This window comes from Parasteatoda tepidariorum, chromosome 10 (assembly GCF_043381705.1).
Source record: "Parasteatoda tepidariorum isolate YZ-2023 chromosome 10, CAS_Ptep_4.0, whole genome shotgun sequence".
Lineage (NCBI taxonomy): Eukaryota > Metazoa > Arthropoda > Arachnida > Araneae > Theridiidae > Parasteatoda > Parasteatoda tepidariorum.
In genome coordinates, this window is record NC_092213.1 from 36260607 (window position 1) to 36278536 (window position 17930).

General features: G+C 27.6%; 1 protein-coding gene across 8 annotated transcripts in view; it reads left to right on the forward strand.

The window, feature by feature from the left end:
• Positions 1–443: 443 nt before the first annotated feature.
• Positions 444–17930, forward strand: part of LOC107443775 (zinc finger CCCH domain-containing protein 18) — a 33163-nt gene continuing 15676 nt past the window's right edge. The window contains exons 1-12 of one of the 8 annotated variants that reach the window (XM_016057743.3): positions 444–689; positions 3287–3451; positions 4809–4927; positions 6957–7019; positions 7140–7181; positions 8645–8896; positions 10926–11024; positions 11208–11347; positions 12865–12958; positions 15077–15138; positions 16769–16861; positions 17690–17770. In XM_016057743.3, coding sequence (XP_015913229.1) covers positions 3340–3451; positions 4809–4927; positions 6957–7019; positions 7140–7181; positions 8645–8896; positions 10926–11024; positions 11208–11347; positions 12865–12958; positions 15077–15138; positions 16769–16861; positions 17690–17770 — 1157 coding nt within the window. In that variant the 5' untranslated portion in view covers positions 444–689; positions 3287–3339. Of the gene's footprint in view, positions 955–1325; positions 1389–3286; positions 3452–4808; positions 4928–6956; positions 7020–7139; positions 7182–8644; positions 8897–10925; positions 11025–11207; positions 11348–12864; positions 12959–15076; positions 15139–16768; positions 16862–17689; positions 17771–17930 lie in introns of those variants that run through there. The other 7 variants (XM_071186680.1, XM_016057746.3, XM_016057745.3 and 4 more) reach the window with 7 other exon arrangements.

The following is a 17930-nucleotide window of genomic DNA, read 5'->3' on the forward strand; positions in this document are numbered from 1 at the left end:
GTGTATAGAAATGGAATTGAACTCATAAGTTCCCCATCATTTTCAGTAGCTTAGGGCCCCACCGAGCTTAAATCCGGCCCTGATGTGCATGAACCGCATTTAATAAGAATGGTCTTGTAACATGCCATTACGATTTTCATCCTCCGGGAATGGTTCCCCCGCTTTGGTAGTCTGACCATCTGCTTAGCGAAGTCAAAGCACTTTCCAATAATAAAGTAATTAATGAAATAACGGCTGAACGAAGCAATGAGTGCACACAAAATATCATAAAAGCAGTTGTATTAAGGGCTGGTTAGGAATGTGGAGGGGTACTACATGTAAAAAAAATGTTACAATCGAACGTGAATATGATTGGTTAAAGCACAGATTTTCATAAGCCTCTTCAAATTACTTCTTTGCAGCGCTAATAGTCCTTAAACTGAATAATTTTTGATTTTTTTTTTAGTGTAAATATTGTATTTAAACTGCAACCGTTGTCAATGCCCAGCTTTTTGTGTTTTCTTGCATTTTCCGACCTATGCAAGTTAATAATCAATATTATTTTGTTAGAAAATCTGCGTTTTAACTTTATTCAAGTGCCCATTTTTGCAAAAAAGTAATCGAACTGTTCGTATTTACTCAAAAGGTTTTATTTCATGGTGACTGTTAATAATTTTGCTTTGAAACAGCCTAGTCGTTTCTTATAGGAGGTGAATTGATTATGATTGTTTGGCATTATGATATGCTTATAAACTTACTTTCAGTGTGAAATATACTTGACGTTTTGTTTTTGTTAAGTGCGTGTGATCTGTTAAAATACTTAAATCTTGAATATCGGTTTCTTTTTATTGTGTTTAAGTAATTTTTAGCGGAAAATCATCAGTTGCTTTATATCGACTGTATATATTTAAAACTTACTCTTTCAGTATGCTCTAAATTTGAGTTGATAAACACCTACTTTATACCTCATGATTGGTATGAGTATTGATTTTTTAAAAATTTTTATGTATTGGCACCCTATGTTCTAATATTTTGATTTTAAAATCCATTGCGTGCAAATTTAACGTGTAAGAACGAATGATTGTTATAAATAATTTCATATAATTGTTAAAATAGATTTGTTTGTTAAACATGTTGTTGGAATATTAGAAATGCATATGCATTTAACTAATATAATTAATTATACTTTGTATTTCTTTGATTTTATGAATATTTAAATATGTCTCATATTAGAAATTAGGTTCAAATGTTATGCTGTGCTTTATACTTGATTATGAATTTCTTTTTTTTTTTATAAATTCTTGTATTAAAATAGTTATCAAGCTTTGACGACCACTGGCAGGGGTCTGTCCTGGCCAAATTTACTACCGTTTAGCAGTACCTTCCGAAATTCAACTTTAGGAAAAACGGTAGTTTTACGAAATACTTTTTCTTAAAATTTTATTTTTGTATCCCTTAAGAAACGATAAATTCTTATTTTTACCGTATTTTTGTGTTGATCTTTTAATCTAATTTTTAATTTTTCGCAAATTACGTCTAAATTTTCACAAAATAGGTACCTCTCAGTAAAACCTAGATAGACCCCTGACTGGTGCATAATATTTGGACTGGACAATCAAATAATTTTGAATGAATTATTTATGTATGTTAACAGGCAATTAAAATTTATCTTTATTCATGCATTGAGCTAAGCATATTTAAATAGTGATTTTTCTGATCTTCAGTTAAGTTATCATTTCTTTCACATCATATAAATACTCTTTTATCTCATCGTGTCTGTATAATATGGGTGTTTAATATTTATAATTATTCTGATCTATTGGTAAGTGCACAACTTTCAGTAAAACTGGGTTTTTTACAGCGAGGTTTTACAATACTATATTAGGTAATGTTAATATAATTACTTATAAGTAATTATAATAACATTTAATAGACCACCTTTTTCAATGTATGAGGCCAGTATTTTCATGTTAAATATGCTGTTTGTTCATGTTCGGGACTAAAGCAAAGTCTCATCCTGTGTAATCTTTTTAAACTATCGACCAGTAGCACCCAAAAGAAAAACCACATTTTAAAAATTATGGTTTACTTATTGGATAAGACAAATAAGTTGTAGCCTGAATTTTTAACTAAATTAGTGAATTTTTGTATGAGGTGAACTATGTCATTATAAAAATGTTGTAAATGTATAAAAACATTGAATTTTTACAGAAAAAAAAAACCTGCATGAAGGGACTCTTTATTTTCCATAATGTTAGGGTTGTTGGATTTTTGTCTGGCCTAAAAAAGTCGGCTTTCATTAGAACTATTATTTAAAAAAGAAAAAAATTAAAAATTCAAAGTAGTGCAAATATAGTTTTATTGATGTTACAAAAAAAAAAAAAAAAAATACAACTTTCTTTGTTTGACTTAATTCTACCTTTTTTTAAAACTTTTCTTAAAAACTGAGAGTATGTAATATATATACAAAAAAAAAAATAAAAAATACTAATGCTTTATTAAATTATCAAATAAACAGAGGATTTAGTTTTATTTATATCCAAACTACATGGCATAAACACTATTGAAATTTTATGTTAATCTTTTTCTGTTTTTGTTATAATTTTTGAAAGGTATATTGTTATAATTTTTAAAGGGTATTATAATTTTTGTTATATTTACAACAATTCAAAACTAAATTTTTTTTTGTAGTAATAGATGATGTTTATAAATAAAATTTTAAATTATTCACTACATTTCTGTGTTCCAATTTTATTTAAAGAAATTAATATGTCAAACTTCTGCATTTTAAAGCCATGAAACTATCTTTTCATACTATCATTATTATAGTATTGATTGTTTTCATCACTTCAGCTATAAAACTTATAAAATTTTCCATTTTGCTGCAATATTAGGCACCTGATACATAATATCATGACTTATTTTACTTACATTATTTTTATTGCATCGTCACCAATAAAATAAATTTTAATGCATGTTTGTTATATTTTAATAATAATATATATATATATATTTATAAAAGCCCTTAAAAACAAGCTATTTTAAATGAAAGCTTGTCTTTTTAATAAAAATGGACTGTTTTTTGGGACCCCTGATTATTATTCAGTTATCTCTAATGCTGCATTAGGAAAAAAGAAAAAGGATAATTTTAATTACTTATATGCTTATTACTATTAAATGATTAAACAATGCTATATATAGATTTGATATTTAAGGATTTTTATCATAATTTTGCTTGCAAAAAAGGAGAAAATAAAATTTTTGTATAAAAATAACGACAATGGGTTAAAGACTTTTCTTTTTCTAGTTCCACTGAAAGATTTGACTTGTGTTTCTCATTATCTTTATATTCAATAAGATATGTCTGAAGTCTCTGTGACATTAGATGAGGAAGAAGGGCAGTTGAAGGAAGAAGAAACAAAAGAGGATGTAGAAGATGTTTTTGAAAGTCCCGAGAGTCCAGAAGTATCATGTGAGTTTAACATTTTATTATTTACTAAATTAATAATAGTTCATAATCTGCTTTTATCCAAGCCAATGATTTATATAAAATATTAATGGGATAATGTTTGATTAATTACTATTTATGCTACATAAATACATATAATGCATGTTTTCTATACATTCAAAGCTATAGAATTTATCATTCTACTGAACGCTAAATTTGAATTGAATTTTTTTTTAATCTGTTTGGGTATAAACTTCGCAACACAAATATCAGATTTTCAAAAAAATTCAGTCATTGGCATCTACAGAGCATAATTAAAAAATCCTGAGATTGGTTTTGAACTGCTTTTTTGTACACTGTACAAAAAAAGCAGTTTAAAACCAATGCTACACCTACTTTTTTGTACACTGTAGGCATAGAACTGCCTTGGGTTGCACTGCACACAATTTTGTACCTATTGTACTACATGTCTGTGTACAACATTTATCACATATTAAAACTTCAAAGCAAATTCTGGCAGCAAACTTCGATCATTTACGTAGGTAATGCTACTGTAATACTATGATGGTTAATCATCAAGAGAAGTTGTCCCGCAGTGTACTGATCGTTAAGACACGGTTCCCAGCAGATCACCGAAGTCAAGCATCACTGACTGCGTTTAGTGTGCGGGTGGGTGACCACTTGGATCAGCCTGCGTAGGGACCAAGGGTGTGCGGTATTGGTCCTCGTTACACTGTTCTACCGTAAAGTGCTCGACTTCGCGTGCAGGTCGTCGGGCTACCGAAGCGGGGGTGCCATCTCCTCCGCCGAAGATCAAAATTGTGATGGCATGTCTTCGGATCATCCTCAGGGATGTTTCCCAGACCGTCGCCAATAGCCCATTGTGCAGCTCTAGTGCGACATGAATGAACAACAACAATTAAAATTGATATGTAAATTGAGTTTAGGCTTATATTTGTATACTTAGAATTCTAATTCACCATTCCTATGAAAAAAAGAAACACATTATTTGCAATATTGAAGGGATCTGAGCATCTCAGTGATAAACCAGTTGCCTGACATCTAAACAGGCCTGCATGCATTAGATAAATGCATGGACTTAACTGTGTTTGATAACTCAATAAAAAATTTTAACATTTAATTTCCTCTCCTCCTAATCCCCTGTCTTATCTTCTATGTTCAACAGACCTTGTACCTTCACATTTCTCTAGCTATTTCCATTGTTATTAAGTTTTAACTCTTACGACACCAATTAAAAAATCAGTGGCAAAAAAGAAAAGAAGAAAAAAAACTTAGGTCTTTTAGTAGTTTCAAAGATAAAATGGTTAGATTAATGGTAAAAATTTTACTTTAGAATGGTAAACATTGTACTTTCTTGTAGGTTCTAATGATGAAATTAAGAATGAAACTGAAGAAATAGAAAGCAAAGTAAAAGAATTTGAGATCACTAATGAAAGCACAGATGGAAAAAATTTTGATGTTGAGTTGGATTTTGAAGGGGTTAGTTTGTACTGCTATTTTCTTTTGTTTCTTTACAACATTGTTTTATATAAATTATTAGTCTATGTATCAAAGCTAATTATAAATAAATATTTTATTCAAGAAGAATTTTCATAAATTATGTTATTATTATGCAATTTGTTTTTCTTTTTCAAAATTAGTTATTTAACAATTATTTTTCCTAGCTGTTGTTAAATTTTTTAGTTTCTCTCGGTTCATGCAAGTGAGGTTTCTATTTGTTTGCTCTTTCTTGGAATGAAAATGATTATTGAATCATAGATTTTCAAATGTTATTTTATATATTATTTCAATGTATATTTATGTTTTTATCTGAAAGATCTATTACAGCTTTATATGTATAAATGTTTTGCTCTCAATTTTTTATTGAAATAAACTTATTAAATTTTTATAGTTTATTGAAATAAACTTGTTTTTGTTATATTTTCCTTTTTAATATTAGTTTAAGCAATTTAAAAGCTTTTTTTTTTTAATAAAGAGAACATTTATTTATTACTGAATTACTGCTTATTGTGCTAATTTTTAGCCCTTTGCTTACTTGTTGACGTTTTCCTATTCCCACTTAGTAACGTTTTATTTATTTTTTGAAGGTAGTCACGGAATTGAGAAAAATTGGGGGAGTTTTATGTATTTGGAAAAATTTGAGAAATGTTAGGAAATTCAATAGAAATTTATGTTTTGAGTTAACTGGAACTCACATTTTTTTTTCCTTTCAAAAATGTGTTAAGCGACGCATATATTCTTTTTAATTTGAACAGTAATGTTTTGTAATCCTTTTATGTACAAAAATTGAGTATAATCAAAAATTTAAAGTAAAATTTGTGCCACTAGTTACTAAAGTTTGGGAAAATCAATAAAATCCATCTGCTAAAGTTAGAATGGACAAGAGCGCTGATTGATAATCACTAATTATGAAATGTGTGTTCTCATGACATTTTTTTTTTTTTTAAATTTTTTTTTTTAATAAAAATATGACAATATTTTTCTGATGCTCAACTTAATGCATAAAATTAAATGTTTATGCGTTAACAAAGTACAATTTATGCAACATGAATGTTATTGTAAAAAAAAAAAAAGAATTGAGTTACTTTCAGATAAAAGCAATCAAAATAAACAATTCTTTATTTGTTGTAGTTTTAGATATTTTTTTTAATAATAAATAACTGAAAGAAGTTTTTAGTAGTTATAATGATTAATTTCAGATATTTTTTAAGATAGATTTTTTATTCTTAAAGCTCTATATATGTATCATTTTTTATTTAAGGCTTGTTTTAACTGGCATTAAAATAAAGCACTGTTTCAATAATGTTTGTTTTAATATCATATTTAATGTACATATTTTATCCTTTCATTTAACTATAATCATTGAATCTCACAGTTTGATTTTTAAAAACATTTTACAAAAATAAAATGAGGCTCAGAATCATGGGTTAATTTTATGAACAAACACTGCAGATCTCTTTATTTATGGTAAATTGTAACTCCATTTCATATTTTAGTGTTATTTTACTCAAAAGTTATATTTCTTCAGATGTTATTATGTTGGAAAATGTTTCTTCCCCCTTTTATGCACTTTCTTTGCTGTCGGTTTTCTGTTAGTAAAATGATCATTGGTCACTAATTATTGCTATTATTATTATTTTTTTATATAAAAAAGTGGGCGTTACTCTTTTAATTTGTTACATTGTTATACTTTAAGTTCCGCTATTTGCATTTAATTTTTACTGTGATTATGTAAGATGTAAGAAAGTTTGCTAATAAGGTTTGCCCTTTGTAGATACAATATATAATGGCTTCCTAATTCTTAGGTAGTCAAAATCTTATTGGAATTTAATTTTCTTTACACACCTTTTCCTGTAGCATGTTCATATCAGTTTTAATCTAAAATTAAAAATGTTTTTAATCTGATCTTTTCATAAAAAGTCTGAATTTAATGCTTAAGAATAATGCTTATCTTGTTTGCCGCCAAATTTTCATTCATCTCATGATAAATATTATATTTGCTATATAGGAACAAGCTTCTGATAAAGAAGATGGGGAAATACCTGGTGAGAAACTGCCAGATGAGGAAAAGGTAATATTTACTTTTTGTTAGAATATAATGAATATTGCATATTTTTCCTTTATTAATTTAGTTGTTTTTACCTTTGTTAATATGCTTTTTTTTATTAATGTTGATATTTCAATATTTTAGGGTGAATTAGAAGAAGGAGAAGATGGTGAACTTACTGAAGGGGTACGTATCAATCTAAATTTTCATTTGTTAAAAAATTATAAATTTATTTTTCACTGTATCATGTACATTCTTTTTAGCATGTACAATTTTAAATAATATTATTATTTAAATCAGATCATTTATATTAAATGTATTTTAAATATTTGAGTGTTTGATCAAAATATTAAATATTTGAGTGTTTGATGTTGCTGTTTGGCATGTCTTTGTTTGGTTTCTCCCCCTTGTTTATGTTTAGTATTGTTGTTTAATAATATGAGGAAAACAGAGAGAGAATTTCCTAAAAATTTTTAAATACTCATACTTAACAACTTGTATGGTTCAACAGTACCTTTTAATACCCCAACATAATACATTCAGTGGTAATTTTTGAAAGAGTAATAGTAATGGGAAATTGTATTAAATAATAAATATCTAAACAGCCATTAAATTCCACTTATTCAATTTAGGAAAGATATGTCAACTAATTAAATGAAGGTCAAGTATTGATTGTTTTAGTTAAAAGCAGAATATTGTACGGGTCTTTTCTTTATATATTTTTGAAAATCATGCTTTTTGGGGCCATCTTAAGCTAGTCTTTAGTTTTTGTTATTAAGCTACTTTTATTTAAATTAATAAAATTATTCTCACAACATTTAATTCTAATAATGTTTTTAACCTTAAATTTTTCCAAAATAGTGTGTTTTTGACAAAAAGGGAAATTTATTATACTCTGAAACAACTACTCTTGAGAAGACTGTGGGGAAATTTACAATTGTTTAGTACATTATTTGTGAAATACATTGTTCTAAATACGACTAATTTTTGTTGTTTTTTAGTTTATTTTGTTAAGATGTTTCTTCCTAATCAAATGATTATATTATTAGCACAATTTCTTCTTTTTTTTATACAAGTATATTGGGAAGAATAGCGGTATTTTCTTCTACAAGTATTTATGGTTGAAAACTATAACTTTTTAGCAGGGATAAAAATTATAAATTTAATAGAAAAATAATGATTTTAGTATCCTCCTTCTAAGTCTCATTCAAATATAGATTTTCTTGATTTAAAGGTTTTTTCAAATTTGAAATTCATATAAATGTTTTCTTTTTTTGCCATTTTGGTACTGTCTAGTTTCTCTTCCTCCCTTTTCATTCTAGACAGAAAGTCCGCTTTGGAAACAAGAATAAAACATAATTGGAGATTTTTATTAAAACGACAAGACTTTCCCAACTTATTCTAAAGTAAAATGACTAAACGCATAATCTTTTTCAAATTGTCTTTTCCTTGTAACCACCAGCAAGTCAAGTGTTTTTAGATTCTTGTAATAGCTGAACTGTAGTTTTACACTTCATTCATCATTATGCTTCATTCTTACTTAGGCCATGTACGTATTTAAAAACCTTAAAAGAGTTAATATTGTCATACATAGCAGTTCTGAAGATTTTAAAATTCATTTTTTAATGCTTTATTTCTCTCATTTAAAGGATGATGAACTTGAAGAAGGGGAACTGGAAGAATCTGGACCAGCTGCTAAAACCCCTACCAGACAAGTGTGCCGGTTTTTCAACCGGGGGAAATGCACATTTGGTCAAGTTTGTCGTTTTTTGCATTTAAATAATAATTATGGTCGTGGAAACTACAACATGTTTCAGAATAATAATGATAGGTATCCTAATAATGGTGGACCATGGCCCCCAGCAAGTGATCCTGCCATGGTTAATCCAAGATCTGGAGGAGTAAGTGTAATTTTGAATTATCACACAATAAAAAAAACTTAACAAGGTTTATAGGAAATTTAATTAGGGTTGCATTGGGAAATTTACAGTGGGTCATAGTAACCAGGGCTGGAAAAAATCATGTTGAATTGAATTTTTTTGATTTAGTTGAGTCAAACTTTTGGAAAACCAAATATCTAATTGTCAGTTTGATATTAAACAAAGAGTAAATGAAACTCAACTTGTACTCATTGAAAGGCACTGTTCCTAAATTACTTTTTCCAGAACAAGCCTTTTCTGATTTTTTTAAATACATTAAGTATATATTTTTTAAGTTTTTAACTCTTTTGTCAGGATGGACGAAATGACTCGTCTTAAAAAATATCGGCTGTTGGGCTGTTTACTATTGTTTTGTTAGTGAATATTGAGATTTATTGTAATTGATTATTACCTTTCAAAGTAAAATAAAAGGGTGGGACTTATTTGCATCATAGCTGTGATGAAAGTGTTAAAGCCCTTGTATTTAAAAAAACATAAAATTAAAAAGATGTAATTGAAAGATTTATTTATTGGTAGTAAAATAGAAAATAATTTTATGCAATTAATTTAACTTATGCAATTCTAAAATTTAAAAGTTTTCTTTCATTCTTATCTATGCTTTTGTTTCTCCCCCCCCCATCCTTATTAGCAGGTTAAAAAACCTTCATTATCAATATAATTTTACATGCTACATCCTATATTCAGGAGCAAAATTGTTCTGCAATAAATTTTTGATATTAACCATTCTGTGGGTATCGTCAAAAATAAAGAATTCTCTCTAGGTAATTATTACTTTTTTTTTCAAAAAAAATATTAAAAAGTAAATAAAAAATTCTAACAAAAATTGCAAAAGTAGAAAACCTTAAATTAAATATCAAACTATATTTACATGTTTATGTTATGAAATAAATTTTACTAACTGCATAGATAACTTTTATTGCGACTTGCTGCAGGGAACTCTTATTGTTTCAAGCATATGTACATGTATTCATGTATTGCACAGCTTGTATACTTTGGGGTATTACCAAAAGATATAAAGGAGATAGCTTACCTCCACCAAAAGGCCGGGAACACTTCGTATTAATCCATAGACTTCTAAATAATGGCAGTTTAGAGTGAAACATTCAATATTAAATTTTATTCACAATCACAAACATATGGACACAAAATATTTACGGACACACACAACAAAAAAAAACATGCTTCGCATCGCAGTTCTAAAACAGTTCTCTCTTGAACCAGAGTGTCAGTGTGTGTGGGAGGAGTCGGATTAGCCGTGAGCACGTGATTATCACGCGCTCACTAGATGAAATTAAGTGATAGATTAATGATTTTAATTGGAATTTCCAACATATACATATGTATATCTATATACAAATAAAGTATTTCGGGATTATTTTCCTGGAGTTTAATGCTATTTCTTTGTTTTTATTTAAATTATGAAAAGGTTTTTCCTTTGTAATAAGGCAATGCTATTTTTTTTCTCTAACCTTTTTATTAATTTGGCAACTCTCTGAATTATTGATTGATTAAATGTTTCCCAAGGGATAGTATTTGTGGTTGAAAAAATAAATAAATAAAGTTGATATTGCAATTTGGTATAGAAAAAGCTGTGTGAGACCGCTCATTTCTTTCGTTTATTGTAGGAATTTTTTCTTCTGTAACTATAATTTGATCATTTTATTCAAAATTTATTCCAATTTATCTTAGACGCTTGATGTTTTGGAGAAAGTTACAAAAGCTTTTACAAACTCTCAAATGATGTTAGATTTCTTCTAATCAAACTATACTAATATTTTAAGACCTAGAAGGGTCTTAAAAAGTGTGTGTTTTTGCTAAATGTGTTGTATAAATTAAAAAAATGTCGCTCATGTCTAATCCAAATCCCAAAAATAAATTTAAAAAATTCATATAGAAGGTATTGCAAAAATTTTTTAATTTATTTTATTGCATAACCTTTGTATCTAAATTATTTATTTAATTGGAATTAATTTTCCCGTTTATATTTTAGCGTCAAGATTTTTTTGTACCCCCTTTTGTGCCCCCACCAGTGCCACAACCAAGTCCACTTGAAAGTGCTTGGGAGAGAGGTCTACTCAATGCAAAAAAAGTATGTTAAATGCAATATTTTCATGCAATTAGGAATTTTGTGAGTTATTTATTTAGTAACTGTTAATTCTCCTACAACTGTTCAACTATTAATTATATTATTATCATTATTATTCATTTAACTATTAATTGCTAATGTGAGTTAATAATTTACTTGTATGTATGTTTTTTTTTAAATATTTAGTTGGTGAAGAAAGCACATATTAGAAAAGGTAGCTCTCCTGATTTTGAAGAAAAGCGACTGAACTTAAGCTTATCTCAGGATCTGCCTGAAAATGATAAAGAAAATGAAAAGAAAAAAGGAGATAGGCAAAATTTCTACAAGTATGCTGTTTTTCTTTATTATTATTTCTCTTTGTTCAAACATATGCAAATAAGAAAACTTTATTAGCTTTTCTGTATTTTAATAATTTAAATAGAGAAGTTTTAAAGGTATATATACATTTGAGAAGTAATTGAGATTTGGTTAGCTTTTTTTCCTCCTACTATTTTATACAGAATTTGTTTTATAATTGTTATTTAAATCTTTTAAACTGAAACTTATGAAGCTAGTAGTTGTTAAATCTTAAAATATTTTTCTGATTATTTATCATATAATGATAGTAAATTTTGGAAATAATGAAAAGAAATGATAGATATTTTTATCTGTCATTTTAATATTTCTACTATTAATGATCATTTTATTATTTTTGTTGGTAACTATTTTTTTATAATTGGTATCACAAACTTTAATTTTATTATTTATCTATGTTACAATCTATATTCTTTATTATACTTTAAATTTGGAGGGTTTTTATAAAAGTAGGTACAATTGTGTGATCATCATTAGTTTTTCTCTATTGCTTATTGTTTAATAGAAAATTAGATAGATTATATCAAAGAAGAGATTTATATTTAATTAGAACCATTTATTGAGGAATTCTTTAAGTAAATATCTCTATTATTTTGCAAGCCTTCGTACTCATCTTCCTACATCCAATAACCTGAAGATTGTGTTTCAAATATATTTTTTTCCCCTTCAAATAGCCTCCTAAACTTCTACATTTGTTATAACCAACATTTAACAAGTCTTTCTTCCGTGTTGAAATGTTTTTGCTGATCCTTACGCTTTTAATATAATAAAACCATTAAAGAGCTCCTGCAAAAAGCAATCCCCTTTTCTACAATCAGTTTTTGAGGGTAAAATTTTCTCAGATGTTATCTATCTATCAGATGTTAAAACATTCTTTAGGAGTGGTCAGGCAACCCTCTATAAATAACCAATAAATAGCTTCCTGTTGAAAAACTTTCTTAGCATTAAAAACACAGTGCAAATCAGTGGATGGAACTTGACCTATAACAGGTACAAAAAGGGTGAAATAAAAGTAAAATTAAAAGTCGCATTGCAGATGGTTTTTAAGTGTTTATATTATTTTGAGTGAAAAAAAGGTAGTAATGTTTTTCTGCTAAATAAAGAGTGACTGCTTCTTAAAGTTTTGTCAAAACTCTGTGTTGGACTTCTGTTTCATTTTGGCCATTAAAATATACCTTTTTTTGTTAATTATTTCTAAATTAAATTAATATATACACTTAAACATTTACACTTGTGTTTGTGTAATAATATGGTAGGCTGCATTACTTTCTGATATGTCGACAAGAATAAGTTCCTTGCACTACCATACTTCCTAAAACATTAAAGAATAAGACCTTAAAGTCCAATTCAAACCTTCTTGTGGTGGAATCTGTTTGTAAGCATGGATTGGGCTTTCTACTAACTACTAAAGTACAAAGCAATAACATGTTGTGTTCTCAAAAATGGATTATATTTATATTAGATGATACTAAATAATATATTTTTTCAGATATGATGCTGAACCACCCAATTGGAAAAGGCATAGTTTTGACAATTTTGAGATACGCTACACTAATAGAGATTTCTTAGATGTTCCATATAGAGTAAGAAAATTTAAAGTTTTAAAATGTATGAAGATTATTATAATTAAGCTTTGTGCTAGATTAATAGATGTTTTATATTGTAATTTCATTGCATTGATGTTCTTTCTTGTTTACATATTGTAAATTATTTCCTGCAAAATAAAAAAAACTTCTAGTACAAGACTTTTGATTTCAAGCTATTGAATTATATCACATCAAATAGAAATAAATAAATACAAAATTTAAAAAAAATATTTCAGCTTAAAGTGAGATAAAGTGAAGTATCTTTATGTGGGCATTTTTTATGCTCGGAAATTAAATAAGGCAAATACTGTTAGCTGTTTTTAATTTCTTATAGTTGGGACACTTGGTTGTATTAAACTATAGTATTGTTAGCTAATTTTATTTGTTTGCTTAAAAAATTGTGCCTTCTTTTAAATGCTTTCAAATCCCACTTAGTGTGACTGTGTTGCTGAATTTTAATAGCCATGTAAATTATGTTTGGATCATAATTTGTCTTTAATTAGTTTAACAATATTCACTTAAATCTAAAACACGGAGTTTGATGACATAATAGGCATTACAGATTTCCTAGCTTTGAAAATTTCTTTAATTTCATATATCATTCTTAATCTAATTTTAATTAAATTAAAGCAATTATTTAATTTTTATTGCATTTCATAAAAAGCAAATGTAAATATTTTATTCTCTTCTTAACAATCAATGTAATGGCTAACTTTGTAATTAAATGCAAATGTAAAGCTCATTTATTCTCTGTTGCTCGTTATTGATCATTAAAATCTATTTTGAAATCTTTATTCTTTAAGCTACTTTATTTCTCTTACCGCAAAAGCGTTTCAGTTACTGAGTTATATTAATTCTAATGATGTTTTTAGTGATTAAGCTATAGCCAAATTATTTCAAATTTAATATTATTTGCTTTGATTTCGTTTTTTTTTATCTTTAAATAAATTGCCAACTATAGATCTCTTCTTGCGCTCTTAACTGTCCATTGGGAACAATTCTTTTTGATTTTAAATTCTTGGCGTTAGGACTAGGGAGTTTTTTTCCCTACTGTTATAAAAATAAATTACATCATATTTGAAGATGTATCCCTTAATCTCTATTACAGACACCTGATCCTTACTAGTTCTTTCATTCTATTATGTAATGGCTATTGCTACTAAAATAAAGTAATTATTGTTTTGATACATCAGTGGACTATCAATTATTTACAAGTGCAATGTACAATATGTATCTACTATAAATTCTCATAATAAATTTTTTTTCTAACAATGGAATGAACGCTATCAGAAAGAGGTTTTTAAATCCAAAGATGTAAAATTCATTGATGATGAAAACACCTGCAATACTCTTCTGTGAAAGTGGATTGTTGGGGGTTTTTTTCCCCATCAAATCAAACAAAACAAACAAGTTATTCAATAATAGTTGTGGTTAATTATTTTTAATAATCTGATTAATCAAGGGGTATGAGTAATTATGCCCAGTCTACCCTACATTGATATTTTTTTTAAGGTTACCCGGTATACTCTTGTGATGTTTTTTTAAGGTCCAGTGCCCCTGCCCGTTATGCATTTGTCTGGTATACACAGCTCTGATATTTTTAAGGTTAAGTGCCATTGTCCGTGGTATTATTTATACTGACTGTTGAGGTGAAGGGTTGGCTTTGTTATCGTGAATTCACTCACTGTGATTTGGTAATTTTTTTACGCCCACCTTTAATGGAGCAGTAACACACCTGCCTGCTAACATATGGGGGCTCCAAAATAATGCAAATTTGATATTAAAAAATTTGTAAAACTTTCAGTTTAATTTAAATTGTTTGTTTACAACTCGTCACACTCACATACTTCCTCAGAAAAATTCAAGCTGCTTTTTTTTTCATAACGTTTCTAGTGTGTGCCAATAATTAAAAGTAATTTAGTAGTAAAAGTAGTTAGTTTCTTTTCATCTGCCACCAAAACACCTGTCACATGCAAACTTGTGGCATATGAGCCATTTGTTCCTCATCTCTGATTTAAATCAAAGTTTGAAGTAGAATCTGTTTATAAATTGCATTGCATTGCATTTTGTAATTTATTTTTAAGTATCTATGTTAATGTGTGTTATTTCATTAAGGAACGTGAAAAGGGTTCACCCCCAAGTAACAGACGAGACAACTATCCAGATCGAGGAGAAAAGTAAGTGAAATTTCTAGTGCATTTTAGCTCTAGAGAGAGTGAAAATTGTTGTATACCTAGAAAGACTGTCAGCCCTTCTTAGATTTTTTTTTAGTGTAAATCTAAAATATGTATTTAAAATTTAAATATATGGTTAAAAAAAGTGATTTATTAAAAGTAATGATTGATAGTAGAATTATCAATCATTAGAATTACAAGGGATTTTTTTTTTTACTTGATTAACAAAAATGTATGATTAAATGAAAGATAACTTTTTCAATTATACTAATACTTTGTAGTTCAAATAAATTAAATTCATACTCTTTATAAATGATAATATTAAGTTATTTAAAAAAAAAAATAAAAAACTGAAATGCTCTTTTTCACTTGATGAAACTGAAAATTTATAATACTAACATGATTTCTTGTCTTCCTTTCTTTCTTTAACAGTTTTCATAGCAATCAATACATAACTCCCTTTTTTTAAAAAAATACATTCGCTACAATTCTGATAAGTATAGCAGATATTTCTTTTTGCTCCCTTGTTGTTAATTCTCTTTCTTAGGGAGTGTCTATCTATTTACACAATACTCTTATGGTGTCACTGTTTTAACATAATTTTTTGATGATTCACCTGGAGCATGACCTGCACCTTCAACAATTCCTGTGACTGAGTTTGTTCTTTTCAGTCAGCTCCTTATATAAAACTGACAAATTTATAGCTGATATATCTGGAATAATATTTAAAATTATAAAATCATGAAATAGCAATTACATAAAGGAATAAGGTCACTCTGGCCCCTGCTGTGATTCTAGTTATAAGTTTCAATATTTACGCTCCTATGAGGAAGCTCCAGAGATAATTTCTCTGGTTTAAGTTAATTATATTTGGAATTTCTGAACAACAAAAAACAAAAAGAGACACACAGGCCCTTTTATCTTTCTAGTGTTAAATTGCTTTTTTACATGTAGAGACTGATGTATGTTTATAAACATGAATAAAAATAAAGATAAGAGTTTTCCATTTTAATGTAATAATTAAGTCTTCTCTTCAATTTAGACAATATCATTGTTTGCAATGTGTTCTAATTTTTAACCTTCTGTTTTTATTTATTACACTGTTCAGACCATATAATGTTTTGTAATCAGTTAGAATTGAAGTTAAAGTGATCCCTTTTGACTTATGTTTGATTATGTTTTGTATTATGTTAATTAAAGTTAAAACTGTCATTTGAGGTTAGTTTAAAAAAAAGGAACCTGTTTCATTACTTTCTATTTTTAAATGTGCAGGCTTGAAAAATGGCTTCTAGATATTGTAAACTTCTGAATAGTTAGAAATTTCTGGTTTTAAAATTTTGATTTCTAAACAGATAATATCATTAGTCTGCATTAATGTCATATTAATAATTCATTTAAAGATATGTGAGGAATGTGACATTTTAAGTTAAATTAATGATAGCGTCAATACATTGTCAATAAGCTGTGGCAACTGTGTATTGTTTGTATTTAGCATCTCTTCTATCAAAAATTGAGTCTCAAATCAAACCTTTCAAATACATAATTTAATGATCACAAATTTTACCTCATTATTTTTTATAACAAAATATATTATGAATTTGCAATTTTGAATAATTCATTTCAAATGTTTAAGGATGTCAAAAAGGGGTGGACGCCAATGGGACAATGATAGATTTGGAGCATTACCCCGACTACGTGCTGAGGAATGGTATGATCCTTACAGAAGGTAAGTTATCTTTCCTTCTTTGTTTTGTAATTGGTAATGAAAAATTTTTTTCTTCTCTTTTCATAAATCTTTATATTTCTTCTTAAATATTTATTGTTGTTGATAATTATAGATATCTATTGTATTCACAATATTTCATGAGGCTAGTTTTAATTGTAATTATCATGATAATTAAAAAATAGGGACATTTCATGATAGATTGGTATATCGCCCAGCTGTGTTGTTGTAAGTTTTTTTTTAATTACTAAAAATTCTTCCTGATCTAGAAGTATCAGTTACAAATAATTTGAATTTAATCTGGTTCTATTTTGTTTACAATATAAATAAATAGATTTGCTTTGTTAACTGATGTTCTTGTTTATAAAACTTTTTTTTAAGTTTTTCCTGTTAAGGCTTTTTCTTAAGAGAGCTTCCTCTATGCTAACGTACATGAGATGCCCATTTCTTTATTTAAATAACTATTTATATTTGTTAAATTTTTAAACTGTTAATAAATTTTAAAACATATTGGAAATTATTATTTTAGAACTGTGTAAAGAGAACTTATCACCTTTAAATTAGGTTTGATAGAAACTTTTTTACTTTATTAAATGAGACAAAATATTCGAAAATCTAGTTAGTATAAATTTATAGATCGCATTTATATAATTCTCTTTTGGTTAGTATGGAGGAATTGAATTTTTTTTCGTTTTCTGTTGGAATTTATTTATCTTTTTTGTTGGAAAGGAGTCCTTAAGTTTTTTTGTGCTTTAACGAACATCTTTTACTTTAAATTACAATTATCTGTTGCACTTTTTGGTGTATTAATAAAATGTCTTCTTATTTTAGATCAAAGTCTCCGAAAGGAAGGAGATCTCGCTCCAGGTCGGGCAGTTATTCAACTGTATCAAGCTACTCATATTCTGACAGGTAAACCGGCTGCTTTTCATATTGTTTTAGTTTCTCGCTTCTGTGTCATTTATGTAAATTCTCAACATGTAAAACCATTTTTATTGCATAACAAATTTTACCATTTGTATAATGTTGGCCATTGATAAAGTTAAATTTTTTTTTATGGCTGAAGTACTTG